The 16,691-nt window shown below is 51.2% G+C and overlaps 1 protein-coding gene across 1 annotated transcript in view; it reads right to left on the bottom strand.

Annotated features, from left to right (window-relative positions):
- Nucleotides 1-12,553, bottom strand: part of ANTXRL (ANTXR like) — a 53,296-nt gene extending 40,743 nt beyond the window's left edge. Inside the window, exon 1 of the mRNA XM_074154563.1 lies at nucleotides 12,067-12,553. Coding sequence (XP_074010664.1) covers nucleotides 12,067-12,227 — 161 coding nt within the window. The 5' untranslated portion in view covers nucleotides 12,228-12,553. The remainder of the gene's footprint in view (nucleotides 1-12,066) is intronic.
- Nucleotides 12,554-16,691: the final 4,138 nt, after the last annotated feature.

Below are 16,691 nucleotides of genomic sequence, written 5' to 3'. Positions count from 1 at the left end.
CTCATTTCATGGCAAAATTCCTTGTTCCACTCTGATTTTTAAGCCTGGGCTACTCCAAAGGTGGTCAGAGACACAAATTACACAGGGGTCTATGGAGATGAGGCAGCAAACCCTGTCAAGGCTCCTACAGCAGTTGTGTTGGAAGCTGTAACAGGAACCATCACGACAAAACCCACTGACTCGAAGAGAAGTAGAAATAGGCCTGAAATGGTTTACCATACGACTTTGAAATAAGCTTAGTAACTCTTCCATCTGCTTTTGTTCCTTTTATAACATAAAATATTTATATTTTCTTCTAGTTTAATTAATTTTATGCGACTTCACAAAATCATCTGCCAGCAAATTATTTACTTTACTAGAGCACAGCTCTGCCCTTGCAGCCTCACAGAAAGTCTTGACTGATCCTCTATTCTCCCAGAACGCGGGGGAGAATGTTTGCATGAATTACTGTTTGTTTCAACAGAGAAAGCTTTTGAAGTAATTCAGAAGGGAAAGGCAGTGCTCATAGATAATTCACTCAGCTAACATTCTGGACAGTCAGTCACAGAATCCCAGGATGATATGGGGTTGGAAGGGACCTCTGGAGATCATCTAGTCCAACCCCCTGCCAGAGCAGGGTCACCCAGAGCAGGTTGCACAGGAACGTGTCCAGGTGGGTTTTGAATGACTCCAGAGATGGAGACTCCACCACCTCTCTAGGCAGCCTCTTTCAGGACTCTGCCACCCTCACAGCAAAGTTCCTCTTCATGTTTAGATGGAACTTCCCATGTTCAAGTTTGTGCCCGTCTCCTCCTGTTCTGTCACTGGGCACCACTGAAAAAAAAAACTGGCCCCATCCTCCTGACACCCACCCTTTAAGTATTTAAAGGCGTTGATCAGATCCCCCCTCAGTCTTCTCTTCTCCAGACTAAAAAGGCCCAAGTCCCTCAGCCCTTCCTCAGCAGAGAGATGTTCTAGGCCCCTGATCATCTTTGTAGCCCTCTGCTGTACCCTCTCCAGCAGTTCCCTGTCCTTCTGGAACTGGGGAGCCCAGAACCGGACACAATGCTCCAGATGGGACCTCACCAGGGCAGAGCAGAAGGAGGGATGACATCCCTCGACCTGCTGGCCAGTCCCTGGAGCCATTACGGATTTCTTGTGAAAACCAGGGCAACTTAGTTGCATGCACAAACTTACATATTCATGCTGCCCCTCCCAATACATATAACTGGCTTTTTTCCGCTTAGTCTTACATTCTCAGAGCCCCTCACACTCTGATGACACTCAGACCTCAATCAGAGCCTTGCACGCAGCAACTCTACAGTAAACGATAGGTAATTTCTACCGTGTAGGTCTACCCCATACACTTTCAAGCCATTAAAAAGGCTACACAGCATGAGAAGTCAATGGTTTTAAAAGCCCTCCCTAAGACTGTGGTGTTTATGAAAGAATGGCTCATTTGCTTCCCTTGCCAGGCAAACTCACATACCAGGTGTCTTGGGCAGAACGATAAATAAAACAACAGCACATACAGAAGGATCAGAGGGGATTAGGCACAGAACTGAAAAATTTCCTGAAGTTTAACTACTGTAAAGCAGTAGGTTTCCTCTAACTGCCATGAGACACTTTTCTGTGTAAGCGTATAAAAAAATAAGTGAGAAAATGATCCCATATTACAATTCTCAGTTCTAGTACGGGCTTCCCAAGTGACCCTATGTCAGTCACTCCTGTCAGGTACAGATCAGCAGGATTTTTCTGAAAGTCCCATCTCGAAACATGATGAACTCAAAGAGATTTTCCTTGAATCTATGCAATACGCATTTACTGCTCCCAGATTTCTTTATTTTTTAATTCTTTCCCCCCTGGAGTTGGCACTTTCAGTTTCACTCTGAGCTTGCCATCCCACTTAAATCCAATTCCTGCAATTTCCAGTGGAGTCACTTCCCTACACAGAATAGCCACAGTTTCGTACTTAGAAAAGAATGACCTATTTTGGAAGAGGTATCATATTTCTACTGCCAGCTGCAGAGGCACTGATGCAATCCGAAAAAGAAAGCAGCAACGAATTTTCTTTATAACAGCAGCAAACGATCATTTCCAACACCTTTTTAGGACTGTCGGAGTTGTTTCCCCTCCTTCCCCTGCTTTTTTTTTTTTTTTTTTTTTTTTTTTAAATCTACCACTCAGGCAAAGAATAGCTCGGCAAAACAGCCAAGATATCAAAAATCTGAGAAAATCATAAGCCACTAATGGTGAAAAACCAGGAAGACTTTTAAAGTAAAAACGCACAGATAACCTTAAGACTATGCATTTCCGTGTACTCTTGACTGTAACAAAACATCCCTTTTTGGAACAACCAGTGAGACTAGGAGTAACTAAAAATGGCTGAAATAAACCTATAGATGCCCACCTCTGAAAAGCCAGGGAGGTCTCTGTCATGGGCGAGTCCCCACAGGACATGTACCATGCTCTCGGGGTACCTGGATCTACATCACTGAGCTACAACCCCATTGAGCAGAGGTTCTTCAGCATGGCAGTGGGTCTCCTCCTCCCCTCAGAGGAATTTTGCACCCACACATCGCTTCTCAGCTGGGAGTCTCGAAAGCCAGACAAATACTAGCAAGAAAATTTTACTGTTTCAAAATCTCAAGTAAGGAGTACCGGTGAAGTGGTCAGTGTCACCTCCCTCTGCAAATGATGCTCAAGTGCCACCAACACTAGTCGTGCCAAACCCTTCAAGAACACTAGTGGGGGTGTCCTGACTTAGAAAAGAACCTGATTTCCCACCCCTCCCCCCAAAACTCACCTCTACATATCCCTGTTTGTAAAGTCGTTTTATTTGCTGTTTCATATATACGTGTATTCTAGAGGCTTCTGGGGTTTGTCCTGATGTAGTTTCATCTGTCGCCCCAGAGGCCTGACCCCACGTCACCAGCAACAGCAGTTTTCATGGCAAATTAAACAAAAATTTACGACAATAAAACGTTTGCTTAACTACGCACTAAGTTGCCAAATGCTGTCAAACATTACCCCCAACACTGATAAACAAAAGCTGCCCAGGACTATTGAAAACAGTCACACCTTTCACTGCTTTTGGGATCTTATCTTTTGAACTGCAGAATCGCTTTTGCTGGCGGCGTAAACTAAATTGCTGTGTTTCACGGCTGGATCAGACTTGGAAGTTTTTGCCTTGGTCTCCCATGGCAAGTGGGATGCTCCAAGCACACTGTAACCTCCTTTCTGACCATGGCCAATGGTTGAAAGCCACACTTATTTTTAACTCCACAGTTGCCAAGCCTGGAGAAAGCATAGGGTCTTTCAGTGATGCTCTACATCACAGCTTATTCTTGGACATCCACACAGAATGATTTTTACAGCAGTTTTGCTGTTTTTGTTGTTTCCCTTAGAACCTTACAGTAATTAAAAGAACTCCCGTCACTCAGCGTACCTGTGCTAACAGGAGCCTTGAACAAAGCCATGCCATGATTGTCTCAAAGTGCCATCAGTAAATAACCATAAGCAGATTGCTTGCCTGGCCTGTTTGGCCACCAAATGACACACTCCTGTAAGATTTCAGAGGAACTGTGAGGACTTCTGAACAACGAGGAAAAAGCAACGAAGCATGGAAGAGATTGGTCCTGTGCAGAAGCAGCACCGGGCGTGGGGCACACACTCATCCATCCTCACCAGTAACTGGGGGACGCCATGAAGGAGTGATGCAGCCAGGGGGGAGGTTTGTCCCAGTGGATGCACCAAGCCAGCATTGTGGATGTCTGCAGGGAAAGACTATGTTACAGCCAGACCCATCTTGTTGGCGCACGCCTTGGAGATCCCCTGCTTTTGGTCACCAGCTGCCTGGTTCAGCTCCTCACATCAAACAAAATGGCTGCCATCCAGCCGAGCCCTGGGCTGCCTCCCTGCCTTCTCCCCGCTGAAGCGGCCCAGCGAGCCCGACGTTCTCTGTGAAATACCAAGCCCCACAGGCCAAAGGCCTCCATGAATAGAGAAATAGAGACCCACCACCCACAAGCGGTTCATCTGCCTGTCAGAGCCCAGCGGGGCGGTGGGGTTTCAGCCCTTGGAGGCTACAGAAGTCTCACGGCAAAGGCAAATGCAAAGCAATAAACAGCTGGGGTGGGCAGCCCGAGCGCCACAGAAAGTATTTCAGGGCCTGTTTCTGCTGCTGGTTCCGCTGGGGTGAAACAGCAGAATTTCCCCCAGGTTCATACCCACAGAATTGTGACCGGAATTAGGCCCGAGTGATGTGAAAAAACCCACAGGAGCCATTTGTTACCAGCGCGCTCCCTGCTCCACGAGCTCTGCTCCCATTACACACAAGACAAAGAGGAGAGTCAGCAAACCACAACATAGGAAAGAATGTGCTCCCGGCCTCATCGGGACGCGGCTCAGAGGAGCAGCTGCTGCTGCTGCTGTTTTTCCCGAATTTCACATTGCTACCACTTGATGGGAGGGGAAAGAAGAGGAGGTCGGCGAGTATTTCTGGGGCTGGAAGGAAGCGATGTGATGGCAAGGCCTGACCCTGCTCCCGCTTACTTACTGCGGAGCTCTACGTCCGTATGAAAACGGTGAGCAATACCTCAAGCTGAGGTATTTCACTTGCTGTTTGTGAAGACGAGAAAGCGTGAGATGGGCTGGAAGCCTCTTCTTCTTTCCCCTCAGGCTCCCAGAGGAGGCGGAAGCTGGAGCCCAGAGAAACCAAGAGGCACAACCCTGGCATACGGGGTACCACGCTCAGCCCAGCTCCTTCAGCAGATAAAAACCAGGAGGATCATCTCTAAGGTGCCATTCCTAGGCCATACGTTGATTCCCAGTCACAGCTAAACTCACCTCAGGAGCCTGCACAGACCAACTGAGGGCCGTACACATCAGACCTGCAGCTTCACAGTGAAAGCTAAAACCCCAGCACTACCCAAACAGCAAACATTTTTATTTCCACACGTACATACAGAAGGCAGCAGGACCCAAAGCCTTTCCTTCCTGCTAAAAGTGAGAAAGTGAAACCCCTTGAAGACAGAGAGCTGCCCCCTGTCCCATTCCCCCCCTCCCTTGCACATTTGCCTCTACTACAGATCAGCTGAAAGCAGCAATTCCAGACATCCTGTAGCAAAAACCAGACCCATTTATTATTGATGCTGGCTTCAGTTTGAGCACGGTGTCAGGGGGGTACAACACCCATTGAGTTTTCAGAGCCCTGTAAGTCTCTGTCCCCTCCAGCTAATGGTGGCCCTGTATACAGTCCATTGCTCAGGAAAGGTGGCACTTTGTTGTCGTTATTTGGAGAGCCCTTTGTGGCCACAACCACACTGTAGACAACAGAATTCTTGCACATGGCTAATAACTGCTCTGCAATAAAAGCAGACCCTGGGGCATCAAGTTTGTTGTGGTTTCAGACACGCACGCGCGTGTTCATCCACCCCTCCGCTGCCTTCGGAGCCAGCAGAGCATTCGAAGTGACAGGGATCCTCCTCTCCCAAACAATGCTTCTCGCAAGCATGGAAGGGACCTTGACTGGGTGATTCATCCAGGCAAGGAAGGACTAGTTTATATTATCTGCTCCAGAGGCAATTAGAAACACTGGCGGAGACAGCCATTCAGAGACAGTCCTTGCTCCGGAGTACTCCTAACATGAATGGACAAGACAAGGGCTGGAATGTGGCAGGGAAGATGCAGAGAAGCAACTGGAAAACAGATTTTAGTCCTAGGCCGGCGCCCTGAACACAGGACCCAAAGTACTCGAATCCAAAAGGTTTCATGACCAAACCCATGAATTTTATAAATAGCTTTTCTCATATAAAACTACTGACGAAGTCTGCAGTGACATTACAGACTTTTGTTAGTCATGCCTCAAAACATTGCCCTTTGCTCCTACAGTAATCCATCTAATCCACAAGTCCTGCCCACCTGGCACTGTAGCTCTCGCTATAGCTTTTGCCAATAAAATGAGCTCAAAGTGAAATTCAGAACCCACGCTCAGGCTGCCTCCAACCACTTCAGATCTCCCAGTAAAGCCCCAGAGCTGCTTTGGGCAGCATCAGGGCTGGAAGACACGCTCTCAGCATCTCAGTCCTCTTCAGCACAACACGGGGAGCAAAGCAGGACAATCCATCCCAGTCACACTTAACAAGGCAAAAATGATAGCCAGGAGCAGGGAGATACAACTCTTGAGCTGTGAATAACTCACAGGAGTCGATTCATCTTCTCTGCCTTTGAGATGAAAAAGTTCAGTGATACCACACCTCATACAAACCCACAATTCACACCAGCCTCTGGCCTGCAAGCTCAGACAAGAGTAACGAAATTCTCAATCACTGAGCGCGCACAAACAAAAATCCTAGGTCAGTGGGAATCTTACGGTTTACTTCCTTGGCTCAAGCCCCAAATAAATCAGATTTAGTTACATGCATAAATAGACTGCAAATGACAAGCTGCCACGGCTTTTTCTTCCTGTTAACTGTACACATTTTACGTCAAATAACCACTACCCATTAGCTTTGCCTTGTGTTTTATAAAGAATTTTTTTCTTGGGGCAGAAGGGAAGAGAATTGGTTTTCCTGAGCATTTTTTTTCCTGCCAAAAGGCAAATCTGGCAGAATAATAGCAGACAAAATGCAAACAAATAAAACCTGGTTCCAATAACAAAGGTATGTCTGAAACTGAATAAAAATTCACTTCGGAACATTCCAAGGAATTATACCTGGTTGTAAGAAAAATCACGGCACTGGCTGCGATATAACCACAACAAAGAAAGATGCAAAAGGCAAAATACCAACAGATTATGTCTTGAAAGCAATAAGGAATATTGCTTACAGGCAGCTGGGGAGTATGAGAGGTGTCATGCAGATGATGTGGTTACATTATAAGGGGAGGGGGGAGGAAAGAAAGTCAGACAGGAGGAAGACAGATAGACACAACCATTTTTAAATACATTTGCATAAAAACCAACGCCACCTAAGGAACAAAGCCGATGCTTTTGTTCGGACAGCAGTTCCTCTCAATCTCAGCAGGCAGCTGACCTGCACCAGGTCCTACAACTGACGATGACCTGAGGTCTGGCTGCGGTAGGTAGATATGCTTGCTTACAGAAAGGGGAGTTCAGCAGTGGTTTGTCAGTTAATACGAGATTTTTTTCAAATGCAATTAAGTTAGGTGACAGAACGTGTGTGTTCAGGCACCTATCTTTGCCAGCAGTCTGAGTTCCAACCACAACAATGTCGTTAACCACTCTCTTCCCCCTTCAGTGTGCAGAACAGCATGGGACCCAGATAAGCAGCTTCTCCCTCTGTGCTAAGCTCCCACCGGTCCAGCTCCATCCTAACACTCTTGGGTTGGGACTACGTGGGCGCAGGAAGAGAGGCAGAGGGCTACGGCGAGAGCCGAAAGCGAAAAATACTTGTAACTCACAAGTGCTAAATTCATTCAAGTCATTGGCAAGGAAATCATCACAGAGGAAGGGGGGGGGAGGAGGGGGCACAAAATATGTTTACCAAACTCTCTTCTTTGTTTGCTTTAGATCCAGCATATCATGAAAAAACAAGGTATGTAGAGATCAGAATAGCAGCTCCTGAAACACCTTTTGTTCTGGTGGCTTTTTGGCTTCCCTGAAGTGAATCAGGAAATATTAACCTGTTTCCCTCCCAACACCTCCCACAAAACTGGCTTTTCACAGGAAGTTGGGGAGGTGGACACAGACCCAAAACCAGGAAGGAGATGAGATGGGGTAGCTAATTTCCCATCTAATGAGGTTGTAGTCTTCCCCACCCGCTCCCCACCAGTGACATTCACCTCTGGAGCGAGGCTTTACCAAGTTTCAAAAGAGAGGCATCTGGAAAAGGGATTACAGGCGAAAGGCTAGCCACATCGCACTGATGTCTTTACCAAAGTTACTGTTGACAGGGATGCTCTTGGGACCACAGGAGACAAAGCAAAACCGATGTGAAAGGCAGTATTTTTTTGTGGCCAAGAGATGGGAATACCATGAAGAGGGTTCAAGGGGAAGACGAGGAGCAGCGAAAAGGTAGTTAGGACAGCCTCCTCCCCACCCCCCCCCCCCCAAAAAAAAAAAAAAAAAAAGAGATATAATCACTGCTCTAAAAGAGAAATCAACCAGGGCCTTACTCAAGACACTTGCGCTGCCACGGTCTGTGCTGCGGAAAAAGAAAACATTTTCCCAAGGCTGTGCAGCTCATTTTCCCTCAAAATCCAAACAATTTCTTAGCAAACATCCCAGCAGGAAAAATGAGAAAATACTTCTGACTATCTCACATTCTCCCTCCCGCCCCTTTTCCCATCCTGTTTTACAGTCAAAAGATAATCAAAGACATTTCTTCATATTGCGTAAATAGAAGATACAGACAGCTCTGCAGCTCAGATCTGTCATGTCAAGCATCGCCAGCAGCAGGTATTTATGGCAGTTATAAGTCCTTACTTTAAAAGGGTTTATATTTGTTCCACTAATAAACAATCATAATGATGCTATCAGACACTTATAATTAGAAGACAGTAGAGGTCAGTCATCCTTTCCCCTCTGCAAGTGTGTTTCAATATGATTACAAACAGCAGCTGGATGTTAACAGGGAGACAGGGATGAAAGGCAGCTATTTACATAGTCAAGCACAAGGATGTCACCACAAGGCCTGACAGTCGAGCAATCAAATCCCTAAGAGGATCCATCAAATCCCAACGAGGACCCATCCTTGGCAGTTTGGGATGGGACTGAAACAAGTCCTTCATGCACCTGGGCAACCAAAGCAGATGAAGCAACCAAAGCAGGTGAGAACTACTCAGGCTGGGCTTAAGACCTGCGCTTGTTTAAAGGTAAACATGAGATCTTTGATATCACAGGCGACTTGATCTTATTGGAGAGATGGCTACCCAACTGCACTGCGCACTGCCTTACCTCAGGCAGAGGGAGCGACTTAGCTGCGAACAGAAAAATTTCTGCTGCTTCAGTGTGATACTCCGAAGTCTCCCACGACACCTCCAAATAAACTCAAGCCTGCATAAACTCGTAAAAGTATGACATACAGACGCTGGGCAGCCGCCCCCGCAGCCAGCGCACGTCCAGTTCTCCTGCCTTCAAGGGATTTGCTCATTTAAGCATCCCCAGGGACAAGGCAGTCCTGATGCGGCTCTGGCACTGTCAATCCTAAGGAGGACAGTGGCAGGTCTCTCTCCCACACACGCTGCCTTTCCCTTTCCGCTTCTTGGGCATCCCAAGGCTTAGTTCCCCCGCCCTGATCTTACCCATCCCATGGAGTTAACCTAAAGGGCTGCAGTCAACTTCAGACGGAGAAAAACTGTAAGAAATCAGCGAGTTTCTTTTTCTAACTGGCAGCATCTATATTATAACAATAACTTCACCAGCAGATGATATTTTCCATCTGATGGTTGTTGCCTGCAGGATTAAATCCCCACAGACTTTGCTTGGCAGAACTGAAAAGGAAAAAAATCATGCCCCAGTAAAGTCATTGCAGTAACACACAGTGCTTAGATGCGTAAGGAGGAAGGCTTCTTGTCTTCCTCCCGTTTGCCTCCTACTGATGTGAGATCACATCTTTCTACGGGGAAGCACAGCAAAGCAGATTTAAAGTCACTTCGGTTCACCCAGGCTGACTTTGGAGACAGGGCCTGTCATCCAGCTGAAGAGCAGGATTAAAGGCAGGAGTTTGCACGGAGCCAACGCTCCAATCCCATCTTTAGACAGCTAATTAAGCCTGAACACATCTAACTCCAGACTGGCAAGGCACCAACGAAGGGAGGCAATGCCCAGGCCGTGTGGGCATACCCTGTGGTGCATAGGGCTGGGTTTTTCTGGGGATTCTCCGATGAGAAATTAGAGCCAGGATTCTTCCCAGATATTCAACAGCGTGGATACAATTCTAAGAAAAAAAATGTGTCCACTGTATTTTCACTTTTAACCAGCTGTTTCTGATTGGCTTCCTGCCCTCTCCCTACCAGGAATACCCTGACCCTTCTCAACACTAAAGGATTATCTAGTTCCTTTCTGACGAACTCTCTCAAGATCCAGAGTTTACTCTCACAGCCAATCCTCCCTGTCTCCATGAAGCTCCTTGGGCTGTGCCAGAGGTCACAGACCACAGCTGGGCCTAAATACACCCTCAGCCAGCGCGGGACCTACGGCTCCTAAAATCTGGCACTCTTAAGATTAGCCATATGGATTGAAATGCAACCCCATCGAGGCCAAAAGCAGCTTGGCCACCACGTTGCCACAGACTTGGTAGGAGCAGGGATGGATTCCGAAACCGCTCAGGGGCCCAAGTAACTCTTAAGGCAGCTTTTTACCAAAGAGGAACTCTTCGTTATAACTCTCGGAGGTTATAAAGGCTCAGTTTGCAATCGAAGCCGAAGAGAATTTTCCCACTGGAACCAAAGTCCGTGAGTTTTACTTTAAACATGATCAGGTCCAATCTCCGGCGGACCACTGCACCGAGTGGGCAGCACCTGAGTCGAGATACAAGACCGGTAGCCTCTTAAAAGAAAAGAGATGATTTCATGCCCACAATACCACACAGGGACTCACTTACACAACCAACTTCCTATTGCTTGACACATCAGTGACTCTGAGCAAATCACCCTCTTCTCTGCCTTGATTTCCCCAAATACAACCCGAGTGCTAACAGCCACTATCCCAGCAAAGTGGGTTTTGATTTACAGATGAGGAGGGGCATAGGAGCGCAGCGTGGTGATTGCTGGGGGTACACAGTGCCTCTGTAAACATGGAAATCACGCTGCAGAAGGCAGATACCACGTCACAGAACCCGTACTGCGACCACCAACACTTATTGTTACAGGGAATTCAACACGGGAAGCGAGCATAACAGCAGCACCAGCCACTTCTTGAAAGCCTGGCGAGAACGAATGCAAGAACTAACACTAGCCCCCCCCAGTGCTCTTCCTAGACACGGAGGTTACTTGAGGAACAAGTTCTTAGTGAAAAAAAACCACATCAAAACAATGACCACATGGTGCATTAGTGCATCTTTGAGAAAAGCAGAATGCCTTTGGTCTTCGGGTCCTTTTGCTCTAAAAACAGAATCACTACTTAATGATACCTTCTTTTTCCCCCCTTTCTTCTTGAACACGGGAATATACTGGCTCCTGAGGGATGGTGGCTTTTTGCCTCACGCAGGAGGCCGATGGACTGAGCAGCTCTCCCAGCTGGGAAACAGCACAGACTTCGTACCTGGCTTGTGGGTAAGAATCACGAAGAAAAGGCTTGAGTCTTTCATACCTAACCCAGGATGGACTAGATAACAGAACCATCACACCCAGTACGCGTGGGAGACAAACAATTTACTCCTCGAGTTTAACCCTCGGCTGTCAAGCTGGAGCTGTGCACCAAGAGAAACAGAGATTTGTGCCTTCTGAAAAACACCTGTGGGTGCACCATTTTACCACTCGCTTTGCCAGTGCTTGCTCTAACACGCCTACGAACGTGAGCTCAACCATGCCCTCTGGCCATACCTAAATTGGGCTGACGTAGCGTTAAAAAAACCAGTATTTGCCAACCTGTTTTAATAGACGTAGCTCAAACACAGGTTTAGACAATTCCAAAGAAGTCGAGCACAAACAAGTTTTATAAAACCTTGCCTGTGAGCCTGTAAAAAAGCAACCACTACAAACAAGCGGGCTGGTCTTAACTTCAGGTAGATCCGCACAGCCCCGGCGCTGCTAAATCCCACGGGTGACATCTCAGCGCTCAGCCCAAATCTTGACACCAAACTCCAGGAGCGCTGGGGGCACTGACCAACATCCCCCCCCAAATCCAACACGCCACACGCTACAACCCCAAGGCGACCCGCTCTCCCAGGTTCGCGTGTGCCACTAACCCAGGATAACGCCTGATGCTCCCCTAAACGCTCCGCTTGGGGAAAGGGCAAGTTTTGGGGAGCAAAAATAAGGACCCTGCCCCAGACATCACGTTTGGCACCGGCGGAGGCGGGGGAAGGCAACCGGAGAGACGGGGGTGGGGGGGAACAACGTGCCTGCTGCTGCAAGGAGGCACTGAAGGGTGAATAACCGTTTTTAAATGCGACTGTCACTTACTTATCCAGGACGAAGTAGAGATCAAAGGCACCGTGACAGGAGCGCTGCTCTTCTTGCTCTTCCTCCTCCTCGGGCCGGGCGCAGGAGGTGAAGCTCCCCATTGCCAGCAAGAAGCAGCACAAAAACGCTGCTTTCTCCATGCTGCTCCTGCAACTCGCCATCTTCTCCCTTCCTCAATCCTTCCTCCTCCCCCCGTCCCTCTCCCTCTCCCGCTGCAGACCGTACGGGCTCTTCGGCAGCAGCGAGGGCAGAGGGAAAGACAAGAACGAAAAATAATAATGAAAAATAAAAGATAGGAAAAAAAAATATATATATATAATAAAAATCACTAACTTCAGGATCTCAGCTCAACCCTGCGGGCTCAAGGCAGCCCTGCCCGCCGGGTACCGGAGCGCTGGCTGCGGGCTGGGGGCTGAGCCCGGCCGGAGGGTCCCCAGAGCCCCGTCCCCATGTCCCGCCGCCGCGGCGGCTCAGCCCCGTCCCGCACGGCGAGCGGCGGCTCCTCTCGCCGGGGCCAGCGGCAGGAAGGGGCAGAGGGAGGGGAGCGGAGGGGAGGGAGACAGGATCTTATAGGGGGGAAAGCCGAACTGGGACTTTCCTGTTCCGGGATACCGAGGTGGGAACGGCGGCGCCGAGCGGGGGGAACCGAGGTTAGGGACCGCTGCGCCCCAGCCCCGCCGCCCCCCGCGGGCACAGGGCGGGCGGCGTCCCTCCTTCCCTCCCTCCTCTTCCCTCCCGGGCTGCCCGCGGCGGGGAAAGGAGCGCAGCCGCCCCCGCGGGCCGCTCCGGGGGCAGAGCGGCGGGGAAAGGGGCCGGGGGGGGGCCTCCGGTGGCGGCGGGACGGGAGCCCGGCCGCGCTGCGGGGCATCGCTGCGCGTCCCGCTCTGCCTCTTCGGCCGCGGACTCGGGGGGCAGCGGGGGTCCCTGAGGGGCGAGAGCCGCCCAGGAGGAGAGAAGTTGCTGTGGGAGACGGGCGTCGTTGGAAAAACCTGTGACAAACTGGGGGTGAAGGGGATGGGGGGGGGGGCACTTGTGAAAAATTAAATTGCAGGAGATGAGTGCCATGAAAAAGTTTATTGCCTGGGGGCGGAGGTAAGGGCAGGTTTTCACGACCCTCGTGCCACACCAATTTTTTTTTCTCTTCCGTGGTAAAAAAAAAATTAAATAATTAAGTTTCCTGACATCCTGCAGGCAACGAGTAACGGCGGAGCGAAGTCCCTTACCGGAGGCTCCGCACAATAGCATAACCCCTCCTCGCCTGACACACGCAGGGCACGAAGCGCTGCCCTGAAGAGCTGACCCAGCTCATCTGGATGCTGTCTCCAAAGTTTGAATAATTAGTGGCTTCCAGCCGCTTCCCCCTCCCCCACCCCCTTTGCAGCCCCTAATTAATGAAAAGAGCCACGGGGAGGGATGCGAGCGGAGTCGCTTTGCATGACGGAGTTGGGACTAGACGTTTCTCTCTCTTTCGGGGGGGGGGGAAGAGAAGGCTTTTGAACGCGAGTCAAGGTCGAGGGAATCCATCCCCTGTGGGGTGCTGGCAAGCTGCCCCGTCGGGCAGTAGCCCCCCAAACACCCATCGCTTCGCTGGGGGCCTCTCCATCCGGCCAGCGGGATGCCAACAGCGAGAAGTCACGCCTCCTTCACCCCGACAACGGTGGTACCCGAGGGGGGTCCCGGGGCGGGGGGGGGGGGGAGCTCCGGAAGGGCTGCGGCGTATGGGCTGTCCCCCCCCCGCATCACCCCGCAGCCCAGTCCCGGGCCCTGCCGGCGCCGCGGGATATTTGCGGGTCCATCTCGCCCCCACGCAGCCGGCGGGCCCCGTCCCTCTGCTCCCCCGTCGGACCCGGTGTGTGTCCCCCCCCCCCCCCGCCACCCCCAGCAGCCCCTCGCGTGTTTTGTGCGGGGTGGGTTTGCCGCCCGCAACTCTGAACTAAAGTTTCGCGCTGCGGGGAGAGCACCCCGGTTGCAGTTCCCCGTTTCTGGGCTGCACCGAGTTCAGGCACCGGCGGCGGGGATTTATCAGGAAAAGATTAGAGGGTCTGGGTTTAAGGTTTTAAGGAAGCGGAGCTGGAAGTTGAAGGCGCTGCTTGAGCCCAACCACTTTAAAGGTTCTTGCGCAGCGGCCGCCTGAGACCCGGCGATTAAATCATGGAGAAATAACAAGAAACCCACATCCTCCCTGGTGACATTCACAAAAAATGAGCAAGCGGCTGCTGGGCGGCAGCAATATCCCCCCCCCCCTCCCTCTCCCCCCCCCCATCCCTCCTCCCGCTCCGCCGGTGCCCACTCGTGTCCGCAGCCTGCAGGGTCCCCGGCAGCACCGCCTCCCCCCGTGCCCGGGGCAGCCTCCCGTCCCCCCCCCCTCCCCGCAGCCACCGGTTCGCCTTTCCAAAAGGCGATTAAAAACGCTAATGGCTTCAAGCTTGCCTCGGCGCTTGGGGAGTGTTTCGGAAAGCAGGGCGGCAGGCTCCCCGGGACTCTCCCAAGCGGAATAAGGCACTACAAAAGGAAAAAAAAAAAAAAAAATAAATTGGCTATAACTATTTTCCGGCCTTTTCTGATCGCTAATAAACGATCTGATCCTGCAGGGAGGGCAGGCTCCCCGGCTTTCCTTCCTTCTCCAAATGATACGCGCTCCCGCCGAGGGGGGGGGGGGGCATGTTTTAAGGCTGGTTGGGCAAAATCAATGACACACACGCGGCCCCCCCGCCGTGAGGGCTGGCGAGCGACTGCCAGGGCTAGTCCCGCACAGAAAAACATCCTGGGAAACGCGGAGGGGGGGGGGGGGGGGGGGGGGTTGCCGAGGGCTCTGCTGGCGCCCCCTTCCCCCGCCGGGAGGGCCGGGCAGGGCGGGGGGTGCGGATTGTCCCTGCGGAGCCGCCCCCCCCCCCCCCCCCCCCCCAGCCACAGCCTCCTGTTTTCAACAAAAAGGGTGTTTTCCCATCTGCGGTCCGACCCTGCAGGGGCTGTCCCCTCCGGCGGGAGAGGTCGGGAAGCGGAGCGAGGTGTGTGCGGGGTTAGGGCTGTTGTGCGGGGGAGCGGGGGGGAGGCCGGGCCGGGCCGGGGGGAGCCGGGCCGGGGTCGCAGCCCCGGGATTGCCGGTGGTCCCGGGCTCATTTTTCTCGGGTATTTCTCCAGGGAAACTCCAACCCACCGCGACCGTAAGATGCGGATCTTACGCGGGGACACAGGTTAGCTCCGCGCCCGGTCTCACAGCGAGTCGGGTGACAACGTCTCGTTACCCGCTTCCCACGCCTCCCGCGGCAGAAATGATAAAGGCGGCCAAAAAAATATCACCTCTTGCCGTCTGAGGGGCAGAGGGAGTCGTTCCTCTCGGATTCCTGACACCCGCACCCCGAATGGGGCGGCGTTTCCACGGGAGGATGGAGAGATGCCCCCGGCGCAGGGGGGCGGTGGGATGCGGGACCCCCCACCCCCCCCCACCGGCGGCGGGTCCCCCCCGGTGCGCTCCGGAACGTTGCCCCTAAACTGGGAAGTCATTCTCCCCCTCTACTCTGCACTGGTGAGGCCACAACCGGAGTATTGCATCCAGTTCTGGGCTCCCCAGTTCAAGAGGGATAGGGAACTACTGGAGAGAGTCCAGCGTAGGGCAACAAAGATGATTAAGGGATTGGAGCATCTCCCTAATGAGGAAAGGCTGAGAGAGCTGGGACTCTTTAGTCCGGAGAAGAGAAGGCTGAGGGGAGACCTTATTAACGCCTATAAGTATCTCCAGGGTGGGTTGAAGGAGGATGGAGCCAGACTCTTTTCAGTGGTTCCCAGTGACAGGACGAGGGGCAACGGGCACAAGCTGGAACATAGGAGGTTCCACTCGAATATGAGTAGAAACTTCTTCCCGGTGAGGGTGCCAGAGCCCTGGAACAGGCTGCCCAGGGAGGGTGTGGAGTCCCCTTCTTTGGAGATTTTCAAGACCCGCCTGGATGCAGCCCTGAGTAGCATTCTCTAAGCAATCCTGCTCCGGCAGGGGAGTTGGACTAGACGATCTATACGGTCCCTTCCAACTCTAAAAAAAATTCAGTGAAATTCAGTAAAATGCCTGAGCGGAATTTTAAAAGGGAACACAACCCCCTTGACTTCATCCTCTTTAATCCCCGTAGCCCAAAAGACGCAGGGCGCGATTCACCCTCTTTATCGGTGTAAGATTACGCTTTAATTGCGGCCAAACCCCGTCTTTTCAAAAGCATTAGAGGGTTGACGTTTCTTTTCCCGATAGGAGCCGATATCCCGATTACACGGGCGCTAATCAAATAACCCGCGTTATTTCAGTTGTCAACACGTTCAGAAGAATTTGCTGCCAGGCGTTAAAGGCGTTTATAGGGAACGACATCTTTCAAAAGCGATGTCGCCAGTCCAGGTTTCGGGAATATTTGATTATGACAAGACGGTTGATGGTTTTATTTGGCGTACCAGCTGTGCCACAAACCCCTGCCCTACCTCAGACAAACTCCTCGCTTGGCATCCTGCGGAGCGGGGATTTTCGTTCTAAGCCACCTTCCTGTCAACACCTGCGGCTCCTAAAAATAGCCTTATATTCCAAAAAAATAGCCTTATATTCCAAAAAATAGCCTTACATTCCAAAAAATAGCCTTACATTCCAAAAA

Source organism: Numenius arquata, chromosome 10 (genome assembly GCF_964106895.1).
Source record: "Numenius arquata chromosome 10, bNumArq3.hap1.1, whole genome shotgun sequence".
Taxonomy (NCBI): domain Eukaryota; kingdom Metazoa; phylum Chordata; class Aves; order Charadriiformes; family Scolopacidae; genus Numenius; species Numenius arquata.
Note: the sequence above shows the minus strand (reverse complement) of the source record. Positions and strands in the feature narration are given on the sequence as shown.